This window comes from Vigna unguiculata, chromosome 2, assembly GCF_037176805.1.
Source record: "Vigna unguiculata cultivar grain cowpea cultivar isolate G323 ecotype 2 chromosome 2, ASM3717680v1, whole genome shotgun sequence".
Taxonomy (NCBI): domain Eukaryota; kingdom Viridiplantae; phylum Streptophyta; class Magnoliopsida; order Fabales; family Fabaceae; genus Vigna; species Vigna unguiculata.
The window spans coordinates 25,510,786-25,530,007 of NC_140793.1; the positions used below are offsets into that span (position 1 = coordinate 25,510,786).

A 19,222-nucleotide genomic window follows, 5' to 3' on the forward strand; every position below is an offset into this window, starting at 1 on the left:
ATTTTGTTACAATTTCTTAAATATTTCATACAACTTATGAGGGAGAATAACTCAATTCCTAACGTTATTTGTGAAAACAAACTCAATTATTGGATCATAACATAATTGATTAATATATAATAATATGTTAGGAACTCCTTCACTTCAAAGTTTAGTCTTTTTAAAGTTACCCTTCATAGATAAGGAAGTTGTTTTAATATTTTTTATAGATATTTTAAGTTCAACCTATAATAAGTAAGGGATTGAGACAGCTATAATAGCGTGCTGAATTTCATTACCCGTTATTTATTTTAATAATATTTTATTATATAATTCACATGTTTTATTCTCTTCAATTCTTGATAAAAAACAATTTAACCCAAGATAAACACTAATTTAAATAAAATGTAAATAAACATTACAAAATGTTTTATGAATAGAACTTAAAGCAAACAATTTGACACGACATTAAACAATCCTAAATTATTAATTATATAGATTTTTAATTTTTTTAAAAACTAAAATATATTTTATATCTTAAAATATAACTGCCTTTTGTTTTAAATGTCCAATAATATCTTTTAAAATTGAACATTTAATAATTAATTTATTTTTTATTATTTTTATTATTTACGTATGTATAAATATATTATCTATACTATATAGGAAAGGAAATCATTTTAGGATGTCCATATTTATTTTTCAAATTTATGCGTTTACAATAATTTTTTAATTAAAATATATCAACTTTAAGTGACAGTTTACTAAATTTAATATTTTTTCAATTTGAATTTTCTTTAACTTCATCATTTTTTTAATTAAAAAATAAACTACAAAGTAAAATAAAACTATTTACAACAAAATTATAAAAAATATTTACATTTAATTTTATAAATATAATAATAATAATTTTTATTAATTTTTACTATATAAAAAATATAATCACACATGTAATAAATGTGTTTTCACTTGTATATTAGTATAATTATATGCGTATTTATGTTCACTTTTTTCTTATGATAATTAAAAATAATAAAATTATTATTATTATTAAAATAAATATATATAATTTTTAATATTTTATTGTAGATAAAATTTTTATTATAGAAAGTTATTTTAATTCTAAAATATAATTAAATCTAAAAAATGGTTAAATGAAAAAAAATTAAGTTTAAAAAACAATTACTTAAAACATATACTTAAAAGTAAAAAAAATGTGTGCACCAAACAAGAAATCTCTTTACATATCATTACATATCTAAATAAATTAATTAAATATCTCATAAATTTAAGTGAAATTAACATTCAGTAACTTTAAATAACAAATAAATTATTAAATATCTAAGTTGAAAAACGCGTTTCTTATGCTACACAACCCCCAACTTATTATTTGAATATAATATAAAACTTTATAAAAAACTGAATTCAGCATGTAGACTTTTATGGTTCAAAATATTAGCAACTTGTTCCATTCCATGGAATAAAAATAGGTGGCTTATGTCCTTTCCACCCAATTATTACTCGGTGGCGTCAATATTTATATCACACCTTCATATTCTCTCTTTTTTTTCCACCATCAATTTCTAAACATTTTCATTTATAACTTCAATTTTTTTCCACCATTATTTATCAAAATAAATCATTATTCAAATTTAAAATTAGATTTTTAGAAAATTAAATGTCAGAAAATTAATCAAAATTTGATTTTCAATAAATCAAATTCTCGAATGTGATACCCCTCTCTCTTTTACTTCTTTTCTAAAAAACAGAAACACTTCTTTCCTTCTCATTCTCTCAATTTTCTCTGCAACCCAACTTTCTTCCAATCTCTGATCTCTGTACTACCATCTCACTGATTCAACCTTCCATACTCAGACTCTGGAACGACCAGCCAACAGGACCCTCAGCGGTTCCTTCCTCAGCTTCCATTCTCCTAGGTAGGTTTGTTTTTCTCTAAATTGAGTTCAATTCCAATTAGAATTCTCTAGCCACTCTCTGAATTATGGACCTGATCATGTTATTCTTCATCTCCCCTGTCTTGATGATGGATTCTCCTAGGTTAAATTGAAGAATTCTGCTCTCTTGCTATTCATTGACTCCACCAATCTAATTCTTGGCAAAAAGGTAAGGGAAGCTAACTTTTAGCTCAATTTTCGTAGGAGATGTGTTCTTGGGTGGTAGAATTGTCTGTTTTTGCGTTTATTTGGTGTTTGAAATTGCCTGTGTGTGATTTTTTGTGTGGGGTTATTCTGGGCGAGTATGCATGCGTAGAACAGATGAGTAATCCTGGTATTTTCGCCTAGGCGAGCAGCTCTCGCCTGAGCGAAAATACCAGAGGATCACCTCTGTCACTGCACGAAATCTCGCCTAGGTGAGCTGGACTCGCCTGAGCGAGATGACTTCTCGTCTAGGCGAGCCAGTTTAGCCTAAGCGAGAATTCGCCCAGGATTTTTAATTTGCCACTGTATGAGGTCTCGCCCAAGCGAGAGCAGCCCCCCTAAGCGAGATAACCTCTCTAGCTTAGGCGAGACTCTCTAGCCTAAGCGAGATTCCCTGCAGAAATTGGCTCCTTTACTGTTTTTGACTAATTGATGTTGTACTACTTGCATTGATCTAATAATGGCTAGTCCTGTATGTAATCCTTATGCATGATGGTTAGTGTGATGGAATTTAGTGTGAAATTGGTATGAATGAGAACATGTTGGAGATAGGATTTCAAGGGAAATTCTAAGAAATGTGGTCTTAGTAAATGTAAGGGCATGAGGACTCATATTGGTGACATCCTGACGCTCCTAGTAACCATTAAGACTCAAGTAGAGTATGATGGATTACGTCGGGGGGAGTAGCAGGAGGTCCTGGTCTATGAATTCGATCCGTCATAGAGGTGATGGGATTTACCTCGAGAGCGGTTGGGTGAATACCCCTTGTGCCTAAAACTTTGCAGAGTTTGGGAACCGTCTCAAGTGCAAGTCACCGAGAGCTCCAATGCCACTTACATAATCCGGATATCGAGTCTAGAATGGTGTGGTATTATAGTCGGGATTAATTGGATGATTTTGATAATTGAGTGATAAATTTTGTTTTCTGTCTAAGTGTAACAATTGCATGACTTACTCTTGTTTCAAGTTAGCTTACCCTTCTAGTTGTTGTGTGTTCGGTGTGTTTTCCATATGCAATGATCGTCCTTATTGAATGGCGTGAGCAGATATAGATGCAGGTGAAGATACACCCCTCCGGGACAAGAGATGATTATGTTAGACGTACCAGTAGTAGATGTAGCCTTTTTCTTTTGTTTAGTTGATCGGGTATTTTGTAACCCTTTAAATATGTATAGGCTGTATGTATCGATCAGTGTATGTATGGTTATTTTGAGGATGATTGTATTATATTATACTGACCTTCATTATTATCTGCTACTGAATTATTAAAAATTTAAATGTTTTGTTTAATAGTTTAAAAACTATAAAAACGGAATGTAACATCAAACGTTAAAATCAACACTAGATTATAAAAACTTATCCGGAAAATCTCATATAACTTCATATTACCTTTTTAACCCATGCAACAAAGATTAAAAGGAAAATTCGGTATTCAGAATGTGCGTTTTTATTATGCGTCAAAATTAATGTAAAATCGATTAGAATGAATTTTCTAATAATCATTACATAATTAATTTAACTAATTTTTATATAGGATGAACCAAACACACGCAAAAAACTTTCTTTTTGTAATTTGCTTGGTACATTGTCCAAGAATCACCGTTTTTTCTTTTCCTACAGCGTATCAGAGAAAGCGTTTTGACAGATTCCGATGAATGGACAAAAAAAAGCTCTGCCAAATTCGTTGCCTTCTTCTCAAGTAATGCCAATATTTTGCCTCTAAAGATCAGAGAATCTTAATTTTTCCTGTGAAAAATTTGGAACACCAATAGTTGTTCATTTATTATAATAATGTTGGTATTTTCTCACTTGTGGATAAGCTACATGTTTGGCTAACTTTATCTACATACATTTTATGCTAAATTCAACTTATTTTCAGTGCTTCTTCACATGAAATCATGGTCTCAAAGGTTATTTTTTTTAATTCTTTTTACATTGAGTTTTTTAAGTTTATTTTCCTTTTCGGCTTTGCGAACATGAAAACTAGTTAGGGCTTTTGATTAAACGTTATATGATGTGAGAAAATTTATGTGGTGTTTTCTTTATCAAACGTATATTTATTATCAAACTTTTACATCTTAAATATTTTATATTTTTATGTTTAAGATGTTTTATTTTGTGATTATGTTATATTGCATAATATTGTCATTTATATTTAATGTATGCAGAACAAAATTATTATAATGAGTTTTTTTTGTGTATTTTAGATTTTAAGTTTAAGGGAAAATTAATTAAGTTTAAAAATAAAATATCAAATTCACATCCATTAGTACACAATATGATATGATTTGATGTAAAATTATATAAAATATTTTGTTGAATGTAAATTTACATCTCATGTTTCTATATTAGATCTTAACGGATATAACTAGTTTTAAATACTTGACATACGAAACTTCTTTTGAATATTTTTTAATATTCTTTTCTCTTTTTCCATTATCTTAACACAATTTTCTTTTCAAAATAGATATTTGTATTTCAACATGCTTCTCACCTTTGAGTGTGTCAATGCCCTACCATTATCATGGCATGAAAAACAATGATTTTTAATATATATTTTTTTTCAAATTGGTCCAAATTCCTTTGTTGGAAAAAGAAATATAGTAATTGAAATCATTGGATGTATGTCTGCTCCTCTTATCTTGTTCAAACATGGAATGTCCAAATAAATGAGTTGTGCTCCAATAGATTCTATCATTAATTAATACTAATAGCATAATTATGAGCAATAAAAAAATGTTTTTTTAGTTTATTACTTATTCAAACTTCTTCTATCCAACAGAAAAATTATATAAAAATGGGAAATGTGATGCATGTTGTGGCCATGTGCTATGATTATATTTATTCTCTAAATTTATATAAAGATGTATTATTATGTATTACATAGTGCCTCCGTCGGAACACATAAACCTTTACACCTTTTTCTCACCAAAAAACTTTGGTCACACGTAACTTCAAATTTAGTGAATAATTCAATTCAAAAATAAAGTGGAATATATAAAAAAATTAGAAAATAATAGTAGATAAATAAATAAATAAATAAATAAAGAGATGATTTTATAAAAGACTTATAACAGTAACGGTCAAATTTTTAAAATTTAATAAATAATTATATTTTAAAGAGTAAAATTGATATTTTAAAATATAGACACAAAAGAGATAATTATCTTTATATATTGTTATAAATTAAATTAATTTTATAACTTTCAAATGTTAACAAGATAATTGAATTCAAAAATTTTCACACCTTCCTCTTGCTTCTCAATTTTACCATAAAATCAACTTTACAATTTCTCCTAAATTCATGTAACTGCTGAGAATTTGATAATTTCATATAGACTAAGAGAAGTTATATGAATTCTTTTTACATAAATCATATGGCAAAATTGTTTATAATTTTCTTTTGTTTTTAAAATAATTATAAAAAATGTAGTCACACACACAGGAACATTTTACATTTTTATGAGTGTGTTGAAAGGGAAGTAAGAAAGTGGAAGCAATATGTGTTTGGTGGTAGAAAATTTTGAGAGAGATTCACTTTAATTAAACTTTTGCTTTTGTTTTGTTGAGTTAGATAGCATTTTCTTTTTACTTTGTTTCGTTTTGAGTGTGTTTGAAAAGGAGATAGGTGCATGCCATAGCTTGGAAGTAACAAAAGGAATTATTGCTAATTTTTCACTCTTCACTTCAAAATATAAGTATGAGATTCGTCACAAAAGGGAAAAACTCAATGACACAATTCTACGAGATTCTCTAGCTACCAGGGTATAAGGAAAATGACAAATATCAATCAATTGCATAGATTCATAATCAAGAGAGCAGAGAATGAAGACAACTATAACAGTGATAAGAATATAATGAATTACCTAATTAAAAACCAAATTCACAAACCACTTTTCCTTATTATGAGTTCAGTTTTTTGTTAGTTTTTTAATGTTGTTTTCTGTTGAATATTAAAAAATGTATAAATATTTTAAATGTCTTTTAATATATTTTAAAATATCAAAAACTAGTGATAATTAATGTATTATGGAGACACAATAAAGAAACAACACAACAAAAAATCTAATAAAAAATCTGAATTTACTAATATTTAACCTTTTTTTTTTGTTTTACGTTATATTGGTGAAAGATTAGTGATAAAGTTATTTTACAATGTACAAGTGAATGAAAATTTTATTTACAAACCGATATCAGTGACGTTGAGTTTGATTTAAAGTATATTCCTTAACATGGTATATAATTATAGATTAAAATTTATTGTGACAAAATACATTGTTCGTTAAATTTTATAAGATCATTCATTAATATATAATTTTATGCTAAAAAAATGTTTAAGTCTCGGTTACAAAATTATATTCTTATAACAGTTGTACTTAAAAAAAATCTTAAACATTAATTTGTCCATAATTAATTTTTTTTTAGATTTGTTACCAATTATTTTATTGTTTTTTTTAATATGTAATGAATGTAATAAATATTGATATATTTTATTTTAGTATAGCAGAAAAGATATAATCTTAATTTTTAAATTTTAGTTTTGTTTCATGATTAAAGTAATGGTATTTAGTAATTATTATTAAAAAAATCAAATTTATAAAAACTTTAATTAGATATTCATAGTTCTTTCAATTAAATACATAAAAACTAAATATATTTTCAATTACCTCAACTTAAAATATCAAACAAGTTAGTAAAATTAATATTTTGAACAAAACAAATATAAGAAACACTAAAAACGAAGAAAACCTGCGAACTCTAAAATAGACTAATAGATCTTTGATTTTAAATTTGAACCATCACTACAATTGCACAGAAGAAAAAAATTGCATGTTGCATATGAACAGTATCCAAATCCGACCAATATATATATGGTCACCAAACTTTTTCTCAAATAGTAAAATTTGTTTTTAGCTACTATTAAATGATAATTATTCAACTAAATTACACTTACATCCCTTTTATTTTTTGAAGTAGCATTGAATTTTAGTTCTTCTAAAATTTCACACAAACTTTTGCTTTTGAAATGTAACATTGTTATATATATATATATATATATATATATATATATATATATATATATATATATATATATATTAGTGGGATAGTGGGATGAATAGTATTAGATATATGAGTAACTTTTTTGACTAGAACATAGAGCTAACTTGTTAGATATATGTATGTTCTTTTTTTGTGCTTTAAATGTTTCTTCTGACTTCTCCTCCTAAGCACACAAGTTCATCATTTTCTTTTTCTTGGAGAAGATGGCTTTTACATAACCAAACAAACTCTCTCTTATCGTTTTTATCAATTTGTATTTATCAATCATCAACTTCTGCGTCATTAAAATTTAATTTTTATACGAATTCCTTCTAACCAAAACTGACCAATCCTTATTTGACCGACCAGTATGCATAGTCAAACAATAATATTCAATTAAATTTCTTTGCACAAGATTCCCACTGCTTTTCTAATTATTTGTTTTCGCATTATCTATCTTTTCTTTTGTACCAATCATAGAAGTACAGAAATAAAGTTTATATTTTTTTAACAATGTACGCGACTGATTTATTTCTATATATATATACATATATTACGAGACTAAATATTAATACAATATTTGATAATGACCGAATACCGAATGTTATATGATAGATTTAATAAATAATAAATTTTATTATAATTGTTTTTAAATGACTTTAATACTATTAACATTAATTTGAGTACAAATTTTTTATTGAATTTTTTGTGCTGTTAAGTATTAAACATTTTGGTACTTTAAATATTTTTTAAATATATTTTAAAATGTTAAAATTAGTGATATTCAATATTTATAAAGACACAGGAAAGAAACAGTAAAAAATAAAATCCAACAGATAATCTAAATCTCACTTGTTCAAATCTATAAAATCAAAATGGTAAGAGAGGTGTTTGCATATTAATATATTATAAATTTATTTCTAGAAGAAAGTGGAGGTTTTTTAATTGAAATTAATATCAATGAAATAAGTAAATATTTTGCACCAATATAATTGAAATTAAAAAAGAAAAAGAAATCTGAACAAATTTTAGTACCTTAGAATGAATGAAGGAATGGATCATCATTTTTTTTTTCTATCTTTCTCATATTTGGAATGGGAAATTACCGGAGAAATCCACAAAATCAGAAATTCTTATTGTATGATACAAAACAATAACAATAAACCCAAGGACAAAAACTCTTCCTTGTGGCTTTCTATATTGTAGGTTCTCATAGTCCAAGTTGTAACCATTCAAGTAGAAGAATGAATGAAGTACTTGAGGCAAGTTCATCTCATAAGTGGGGAAGGTGATGAAAATGAAAGAGAAATTGGGCAAACATCTTTCTCACTACAAAATAATTGCAATTTGCGAAGTGAAAGGTGGCCATTGAGTCCCCTTTCAAATCAAATACGTCACTGTGTTGATTCTATAACATAAAATGAAAATGATAGAGAACAACAATTAGGATTATTAGATGATAAAGAAAAAAAAAAGTAGTTTCTTGCTTCAACCTTACGAGTTAGGATAACATATGAAGTTTGTTTTTTGTGAGCTTTTTCTGAGAGTCCTACGTGTAACAACACTATCTGCTTTGCTTTGTTTATTCTTTTCGTTTTTGGTAACTCTTTTTGGGTGCAACCTTCTTCTTTTATTCTCAACAAAACGATTGGATATGTTTTTGAAGAATGTTCATATATATCCAAAGGAGAAAAAAAAAGCAAGTAAGGAATTTTAAACTTATTGGTAACGGAATTTGAAAGTGAATTCTCCTTTCTAAAATTTAATGATTTAGAAATTGGATAAGTGACGTTAACTAATAGAGGAATTATCATTTATAGAGATTTTGTAGAGATAAAACAGTGACTTTTTTATATTCTTTTTTTTTTTATTAGAGAGATAGTGTATGATAAGTGTTTTTCTTTTTCTGGCTTATCGCGGATGAGCAATTTATTTCTTGTATTCTGTGGGTTTCATCAAATGTGCACATAATAAATATTGGATTTTTTTTTCATGCACTCTTATTATTTCTAGTTACCTCAATACAAAAAAAAAATATATATTAAAATACCTTCTCTCTCTCGCTTGTTGTTGTCATGGTTTGCATTTGGTTTTTAATTTAGAACTCAAATTCAAATTTATTTTTATCGAAAGTTATGATGTTTGACAAATTTTATTATATTTAATTGATGTGGGTTGATTTCAAAATAAAATTATAAAACTTTTTGATTGAATGAAATTTTTAATTTTATTCGACAAAATTTAATTTTTGTAAATGCAATCTAAACACATCCTTGTTATCACTGCACTCTTTGGAAAAAAAAAAGAAAAAGAAAGGGAGTAAAACAATGAGTTTGATTGGGAGTTTGTTTCGAAAACTATCTTATAGGTAGGTTTCAGAAAGTTTGTTCCGAAAGTCTAGCTATCCAAATCCTATTCTAGAATGTATCTCATATTAGAAAAAAAAAGGTTAAATATATCTTTGGTTCTTCAAATTTTAATAAAAATTGAAATAAGTTTTCTTTTTTTAAATCTTTAACCAATTTAATCTCTCATATATAGATATGTATGAATTTAGTCATTTAAACTAGATTTTTTTAAAATTCAAGCGTATTTCTCGACTAACATTGAACCGAATATATGTCAGAGAACGTAAACAAACTAAAATAATTTGGTTAAAATTATTAAATTCACGCATTTACAGGGTTGATGAACTAAATTAGTTCAAGGTTTCCAATAATGACTAATTTTAAATTTCACTAAAAGTTGAAGGATAAAAAATATCTTTAACCCAAAAACTTATTTTAGAAATCTCCTTTTGAAAATTATATTATGAAAATATTATTCTTGAAATTATGTTCTAGAAATCCTCGAAAGCTCTTTTTGTCCAGAAAAGTTCTAAAACAGAAGGGTGAATGTCATTTAAATGCACAGAGGTGCCGTTAGAAATTATATGGGTGCAGTTAGATATTTATTGCATTCTCACTGATCCAGTAGCTGGTATGGGCCTCAATGGAATTGACGTTTGAGTCCAATTATTGAAGACGGGCTCGCATGCCTGGTCCAATATCCAAGATGATGGAAACTCTTTCTTCCTGCACCCCTATAATTTTGTTTATCCCCATTACATCCATGCTAAATATTTAACAAAATGGCATTGCACTTCAATCCTCTCCTTCCACCCTTTGTACCTCAATCCTCACCTTCTTCACACTGCACTCTAATCCTAACCATCTTACTTCTTCACTTACTTTGACCTTCATTCTTTCCATCAAAGTTTTAAAAGTCATTTCGTCTTACCAATATATGGAAAAATTCGTCTTATGTATATTGTTATATTTGTTTAATAATTTTTGGTATACTTATATAATAATGTAAGAACAAATTTATTTAATGTGTATTGTAAGATTTATCTAATGAGTAAACTGATAGACTTATTTAATATGTATTAATGATAGACTTGTTTAATTTGTCTATAAACATAATTGTTTAATGTATATTGTTAAACTCATATAATCAATATATGAACAGTTCTTCTAATATTTTTTGTTATATTCGTCTAATCAATGTATTATTAAATTCGTTTAATCAACGTATGAGATGAATCATCTAATATTTTTTGTTATACTCGTTTAATTAGTATATGGCCAGTGTCGTCTAATGTGTGTTGCTAAACTCGTGTAATATTTTTTGTTATACTCATCTAATTACTGCATGGAAGACTTGCTAAACTCGTCTATTAATACCTTGATAGACTCATCTAATTATATATGGATTCGAAGGTCATTTCTAAAAGTAAAAAAAATGATTTTTTACTGTTCAAAAGTAAAAAAACGAAATTCTAATTATACAATCTACGATCAATTTTTTTCCTAGAGAATTGTATAATCTAAAAATAAAAAATGACTATCGGGTAGGGATGGTAATGTGGGTCGACCCCACCCGTTTAATTATGCAGGTTGGGTTGGCTCGCCCCGGAAAGAAGTTGCAGATAGGGATGTCAACGGGGCGGGTAGGGTACGCGTAGTAGCTCCCCCGTACCCGTCTATTTTTTTCATATCCACGGGTATTTACAAAAATATTTTAAAAAATAAATATTTAACCATAATTAGTGCTTAGATCAACAAGTACCCTTTCTCCGATTGATTCTTGAAAAACAAACAAATAAAAAATCACTAGCAATTATATTGTAGTTTATTTTTGAATAAAATATTAAAGAAATTACTAACTTCATCAATGTCCACCTCTTGCAACATTGTATAAAGTTTCATGTTGTCCAATTTTAATCTAGAAGAGCCTTAAAACATAAGAAGTTCAGTAAAAATTTCTAACAATCACTTAATTAAAATATCTAAGTAAAAGTGTTAATTTCATTACCTTCCATGTTGGTCCATAACCAATCTTAGAGACACATCAATACCTCCACAGTATATGAAAGTAATTTACTCATTTGTGGAGTAAGAATCTGACCACCATTATTGGATGATGACTCATAATGTTGTTTACTAATATATATATATATATATATATATATATATATATATAAGGTAAAGTTTAGCGGGTATGGGTATCCACGGGTACGGATACTATGATACCCGTACCCGCCCCGTTAACATGCGGATATCAAAAATACCCATACCCGCGGGTAGCGGGTATCCATTTTTAATATTCATTTCCTACCCGTTGCGGGTTTTATCCGCGGATACCCACAGGTACGGATTTTTTTGACATCCCTAATTGCAGACTTGAAAATGTGGCCCGCCCCGCATACTTGTGGGCCCCCAGACCCACAGACCCGTGGACTGGCTCGCATATTTGAACATCTTGACTTAAAAAAAAAGTCATGGATATTATAATTTTAATATTTTAAACATCAAAACAATTCAATAAAACAAACCTGAAGCATGAAAACAATCCAATATAACAAATCAAAATAGTCTATAATATTTGGAGCATCAAAACATTCAATAAAAACAAGTCCAATAAACAACATCATAACAGTCCAATAAAACAAGTCTTGGACCATCAAAACAAGTCTAATAAAAAAATCAAAACATGAATTTGTTATAAAGTTAGGGTGAAAGATAGGGATGTCAAAAAAACCTGTACCCGTGGATATCCGCGGATAAAACTCAAAATGGATAGGAAATGAATATCCGCGGGTAACAGGTACGGATAATCCGCGGGTAACATGTACGAATATTTTTTATACTCGCATGTTAACGGGACAAGTACGGGTATCATTGTATTCGTACCCATAGATACCCGTATCCACTATACTCTAATTTAAATTAAAAAAACATGATTAAAAAATTAACACATTGAGTTTAAATGGGTTATTTATTATCAATTGATTTCAAAAAAATCTTCATTTCTTTGTAAATTGTCATTCAACACTATTTAATTGGATTATTTGCACTTTTATTTAAATTTATGAATGTTATGCATTATTTTTTTTTAATTTATGGTTAAAATATGTTATTACATATTAACATTTTCTTTTGCAAACACCCGCGGCTACTCATGGATATTTGTGGATATTAAAATATATGAGTACCCGCATAACGGATATCCGCATGGATGTGAATACTAATACGGATAAATATTTATCCAACGATTAGGGTACGAGAGAGCTACTACCCTACTTAACCTGTCCGTTGACATTCCTAATGAAAGTTGTTAGGTTATACAAGTTGTGGGCTAACCCATGTAAGTCGTAGGCCAACCCGTAGGATCGCGGTTATGCAGGCTCGGTTTTGGCAGGTTTGCGGATTCAATATTCACATTGCCATTCTTACCTTGAGGTTATACAATCCAAAACCTAAATAACTTTCGGGTTGTGTAATCGAAAGCCAAAAATAGTTTTTTTTTTTTTTTTGTTACCAGAGTGCATGGGGATTTATGGATGTAGAAGAAGAAGCTGCCATCTTGAGGCCATATATAAGCCTATAAATTCAACGAGTAAGATAGGCCATTTTTTCCTACATATCCATAATTTCTTCCTACAGCTCCATAGGTCAAATGAAAAGACCATTATACCCATATCTTATTCCAATCCGCTTCTACATGTCACCCCTCTCCTCTCTCGCCCTTCTTCTCTCTCTTATTCCCCTCACCATCTTTGATCCCCTTATCCAATTTTTCAAAGTTACATAGAAAGTGAAAGGAAATGCCGGACATCTTTACGGTGAAAATGAAAAAAATATGACTAGACACGTTAATTAGACACAACCCTGTACCTTTTCCCTTCCACCCATAGCCCACTTTCCTACTTCAAGTATAGCTCCCTCCTCCAATTTTTAGTTTTTTTTTTTCTCAATCCAAAATACAAAATAAAAATGTATTAAAAATTCTATAATTTAGAATACATCTTTTATTATTGTGTCTCAGATTATATAATTCTAAACACAAAATTTTATATTTTAAACTATATTATCTATGATGTAAAAATTAAAAATATATTATAGATCATATAATTCGAAATATATAAATTACATTCCGAAATGTAAAATTAGTATTGCAGATTTTAGATTATGTTTTTTCTTTTTAAGTTCTGGATTACATAATCTGAAATACAAATTTAGTATTTTGGATTCTATATTCTAAAATAATCTGAAATACAAATTTAGTATTTTGGATTCTATATTCTAAAATATCTTCAGATCGTGTAATGTGAAATAGGGTAAAATTGAAATTTGAAAATATATGACTGTTCAGGACAAAATGTTATGTAAGATATTGGAAACTCAATTAGTTTCAGAATACCCCAAATTGAGCTTACCATTAACACTTAATTCTAATACATGCATCTCTGGCATTTGTCCCAATATCTCCCAAAGAAGCCAAGGGGAGCAGCATTGCCTTCGTCATTCTCATAAACCTTGGAAATACTACATAACAAGAAACACACCTCTAACTTATTAGTCCAGGGTGACATTCACTGTGAAATGTTATTTATTGCATGCTTACAATACATTACATGATATAAGAATGCCATGTTGAGCTATATTGGCACACTGGCACACGGTAAACCTTTATTATATAATATTAATATTATTCTTTTCACTAAAATATCATCCTCACCAATTGCTTACTTAAATTATTATAATGAAACTTCCTTTCCCTTAAATGCATCACTCATTTGTTGTAGTTACTGAAATAATTAAATGAAATTAAATATTTTTACTAAACATGATTTCATTGTTAAGTTACATGTTTAAAAAAACATTTACTAATTTTGATATAGCTATATATGATTTATTCAAAATATACATTATTCTTAGAAAAAGTTAAATCTCTCTCATTCCGACAAAATTAGGATTGAATTTCCAACTTTCATTTTCTGGGTTTTGAAATCCAACCTCAGCTTAGCTTGCTCCGTCAACATAGAAAGAATCAATTTCATCCGACCTACCTTCATTCCTAGATAATACCTATACTATGAGTCAGTTATGGCAGAGGCTCGGAACAGTTATGAAGAGCACATCATTCTTTTATCCTCTTTCTAATGAGGATGCCAAAGGCCTATAGTTTTTTCTGATAAATACCAAGATAAATCTACACGCCTGCATCACATTTCTTCGTTTAAACTAAACACTACTAATACTCCTGCTCCTATATTACATCCGAATCCACATGCTGCTGACTCAACCTCTATAGGGATAACTTTGGAGAAAATAGTCATCTCTATCTAAATAATAATTTACTAATCATTGCTATAAAAGTAAACAACTACTCATTTGCACTGCAACCTGGACCAACAAGCAAGAACAAGATTCACTTTCGGGAGTTCATCAACAAACTAGTGATCCGTGAGTCATGACACTTGAGAAATCTCGTCTTCGCTATACAGATGACCTGAACAAGTGCAGAGAAGGAATATTATAAGTTATGTTTTACATATACAATTAACAGAACTTCAAGTATAAGGGGATGGATGCAGATAATGATGAATGATTACCTAAAGAACCAAGTGAATACTGATATTACAATCCAGCAAAAATAACAGGACTATTCATACAATTTTATATATACTAATTGGGATAGTGATACAAACTGCAACTTTGTAAATCCATAATTACCATATGACTTTACAGAAACGGTGATTTACCAGTTGCAACATGGCACATAAATAAAATGAATTAACAAAGGTCAACAATAAACAGGCCACAAAACGTAGATAATTCAGGTAAATATTTGAAAAATAAAAGGAACAACAAACTAGAATATTATTTTTTAAGATTATAATTTAACTTGAACCAAAGTCTGATATATAGTTACCTGACATTATGGTTTCTCGGTGCTTCAGTAGCTGGGTGAATGCCACCATATCTGCTGGCATTATCAGTTTGTGCTCTCATGGCATCTTGGACCCTGTTTGTAGACATTTTATACGTATGAAGCCCTTTAAAATTGTTGCTTTGAACTTCAGCCAATTGGTTCACAAAATATCCACCCTTACCATGCTGCAATCTATTGTTATTTGGAGTAAATATTTCTTTACCTCCATCTTTATTGGTTGTTCCATTATGCACACCATTTGTTGATGCTATGTTTCCTAAAGAGAACTTTGATGTGGAATACCGACCTTCTGTTTTCTTCCAAAATTTAGAACTCAAAAAGTCAGTACCAGGTAGCTTGCAACAGGTGTCATCTGTGACATCAGTATAGGAAAACCTGCCGCTTGAAACTGCCAAATCATATGAAATTTCATCCAGGGCCATCTCTAGACCATGTACTCGTGACTCCAAAGAATTCATACCACTTTGGGAGCTTCCAATAAATCTCTACACTCAAACCAAGATGAAGACATGAGTCAAAAGTATATATTTACTATTGAGAGGCTGTGAGGTATTACTATTTATTATAATCTAAGGACAGCTTAAATACAAAGGAAAAGGTAATTTCATATTTAAACATGTGGTAGAAGTGCAGGGGTAAGGGATTGAAATGGTGGGATTGGAGTACAAGATAGTTAAGATGAACATTGTTAGAAGATTATAGGTTTTTCCCATTTGGGGACTACACAGTCCTAGTCATAGTTTCAAATAGCAATGCGATACTCATTCATTATACTCGAGTAATAACGGAGGATGGAACTCAACAACAGTAAACCACAAAAAGGTATAGTGTCAATAGGACTATTAGAATTTCAAGATTTTAGGTAAAAGGATATGGTAATCTGCTTCTTTATTTCCATAATATATGCAGCTTGTTTATATTCCATATTAACTAGTCCAAGATGAAAAATATTCTCTTGAATCAGAAACTAAAAACACAAGCAACTTTATGAATGCCAAAAAAGAAAGAAACAGGAATATTCAATCTACCCAACATGATAGACAGTCAGAAGACTAGCCATTTGAAAAATAATTCAAAAGCTCAATATGAAAAGGTTGGATTAGAGAGGTCTAGTGCTGATTTGTAGTGTGAAAGGCATAACAAGGTACAAAAGTATACCTGAAGGGTGTCTAATAGATTTGATTGCTGGTTTTCAATTTGAATAAGTTGTTCCCGAATCAAAGAAAAATCCTCAACGTCTTGTGGATTGTCACAAACATCATTTGCACTATTGTCTACAACATTTGGGTCATCGTAACATGGAACCACACGAGATTTTGAACCACTGAATCTCTTCACTTTTTCATCAGACATCTTGCTAAAGAGAACACGCTTTATCTCTGCCCTCGAATTTACTCCATTTTGATATGGGGTTGGGCTAGAATGTTCTACATCGCATCTTCTTTTAACAACATCTTCCTTAGACATATTTGAGTGGGCGGAGCTCGAAAACAGACCTTCAAGTTTCTCAACTGAGGATTTCTCATCATCACGCTGATGCAATGTTGCCATTCTTGAATTCTTCTCATTACTCTTTAGAAAATTTTCTCCTTTTGTGGAGGACATGAATGAAACCCCAGACGGAGGAGGAGACCTGTTGGCAGGGACTGTTTTAGAAGACTTAGAGCCAACACTGGGTGGACTTTTAGTGACACGCTGACCTTTGCCATAATCTGTGCCTGCAGAATACAGCAAAAACATATGAAGAATTATGAGATTACTTCAGCAGCATTTGTAAAAGCTACATCCCTTTAGAGCTGTTAAATTATACAGAATATATATCAACTTCAAATTCTGAAAAGGAACAATTTTTGGTGGTGATTTGCACAACCCAAAAAGGGGGAGCAAGTTTTATCCAGAAATCTATCCTAAAATGTTACAAAACTCACTTTAAGGGTATACCACTCTGATTCACAACTATGATAATTATTAATCATTGACTCTTAAAATCAATTTAGTCCAACTGAATACATGTTTTTATGGATTTGATTCGTGTCAAAACATGGAAATACGGTCATATGTTCATTTCAAAAGCTACCCCAAAAGATAAGAAAACCCAAGAAGAAGATCCTTATCAAGGTTTGAAAGTGACTTCGCTTGATGTCTTAGCACAATTCAAAAATAAAGCCTTACCACAGACGGAATCACATTCAGACTTAACCATCGCGGGAGCATCCTCAGTTACCTCCCTCCACGTCTCCAAAGCACGATTCATAGTTTCTCGAACTACTTTGATCTGCGACAAAAAACAGGAACACCCACCACAATCATATCAACGTTCAACATCAATCCAACATTATTATTTTTTTTATTATTATTATTATGGCAACTTTTAATTGTTTTCAATTTCACTACCACCACAACTGTGAAATATAGTTACAATTATAACTGAAGAAAGCTAAACTGGTAACATACCTTATCAAACCTTCTATTCTGCAACGAATCTAAACACAGAACCTTGTGCTGCGAGGCCAGGTCTTTCTCTACGGAAGCCACCTTCAACAGAGCCTCGGCCGCGGCTTTCCTCACCGTCCAGTCCTCACTGCCAAGGAACTCGACCAGGCACGGCACGAGCCAGCTCATCGAACCACGGCTCGACGCACCGCCGACGGCAACCACGCTTCCGATCAGCACCAGCAGCGCCGCCCGCGCTCTGCACACATCGCTCTTCACTAGCTTCCCCAGCCGCGGCAGCGCGCTCCGCCGGAGAGCCTCCGCGTCGGGATCCGGCGCGGCCTCAACAGCCGCCGCGAGGCACAGCGCGGCGCCGATCTGCGTGTTGGCATCCTGTTCCTGCACCAGCGCGTCCATGAGCGGCCGCAGGAACGCGGTGGCGAACGGCGGCCGCGTGATCCTCGTCGACATCTCCGCGACTGCGTCCACACATGCGGATCGCACGGCGGAGTCGGTGTCGCGGAGGCGACGGAGTACAGTGGCGAGCATCTTCGGAAGAAACGAGGAGAGAGCTTCCCCGTGGAAGCGCGAGAGAATGTTTAAGAGATGAACGCATTGTTTGCGAACAGGAGATTTGGAAGAAGAATCCGTGTTGTGAATGCAGGAGAGGAAAGAGGAGAATGAGTCATGGCTTAGGGTTCGGGCGATGGACTCAAGTTCCGCGGCTGCGCCGGCGAGAGTGTCGCGGTCGGAGAGTTTGTTGAGGCACGTGATGACTCGCTGTCGGAGGTTCTGAGTGGACTCAGCGGCGGCGTGCGGCGGCGGTCCGCCGAGGGAGTGGCGCCTGGAAGACATTGTGGGTTCTTTTATTGGGTAAGAAGGGGAAAGTCAGTGATTCAGCATTCGAGGAGTGGAAGAGAGGATAGAGAAGAAGATGGAAGAGCTGAGTAACCGCTAAAACGGTGGGCGTTGAGAGTGATTTGGCGGTAGAGTTTGGAAGTGTTCAGATGAGAATGACTTAAATGCAAGTTTGGTTATCGTTGGAAATTTATATCAACACAGTTCAAGCTGTGCTGTGCGCATGGAAGCCGAAACGTTGATGAACTCAGATTAACAACTTTTATGTGAGAATTTTGAGTGCAAATATATGTTTCAAATTTGTGGTTGATTTCGGTTCTTCAAAAAAAATTAATTTTTAATATCCTGTCACTTTACTTCTTAAATATAATTAGTTTAGTATTAACATAATAAATAATGTTTTCAATGTTTTAAAGAATTATTTGTCTAGATATCTAATTTAAGTAAGTAATGTATTCATTTTTTTTGAAATG

At 31.0% G+C, this 19,222-nt stretch overlaps 1 protein-coding gene and 1 long non-coding RNA gene across 2 annotated transcripts; one reads left to right on the forward strand and one right to left on the reverse strand.

Annotated features, from left to right (window-relative positions):
• The first annotated feature begins 1,641 nt into the window (after window positions 1–1,641).
• On the forward strand, window positions 1,642–3,388 carry LOC114168465 (uncharacterized). Its single transcript, XR_003600679.2, has 3 exons — window positions 1,642–1,916; window positions 2,038–2,103; window positions 3,185–3,388. It is a non-coding gene; the product is annotated as an uncharacterized LOC114168465 (long non-coding RNA).
• Window positions 3,389–14,471: 11,083 nt separating this feature from the next.
• LOC114174056 (TORTIFOLIA1-like protein 4) lies at window positions 14,472–19,014 on the reverse strand. Its single transcript, XM_028058797.2, has 5 exons — window positions 17,913–19,014; window positions 17,631–17,733; window positions 16,617–17,176; window positions 15,438–15,943; window positions 14,472–15,014 (listed from the first exon to the last, which is right to left on the reverse strand). The coding sequence occupies exons 1-5, from the start codon at window positions 18,744–18,746 to the stop codon at window positions 15,002–15,004; spliced, it is 2,016 nt and encodes a 671-aa protein (XP_027914598.2). The 5' UTR covers window positions 18,747–19,014; the 3' UTR covers window positions 14,472–15,001.
• Window positions 19,015–19,222: the final 208 nt, after the last annotated feature.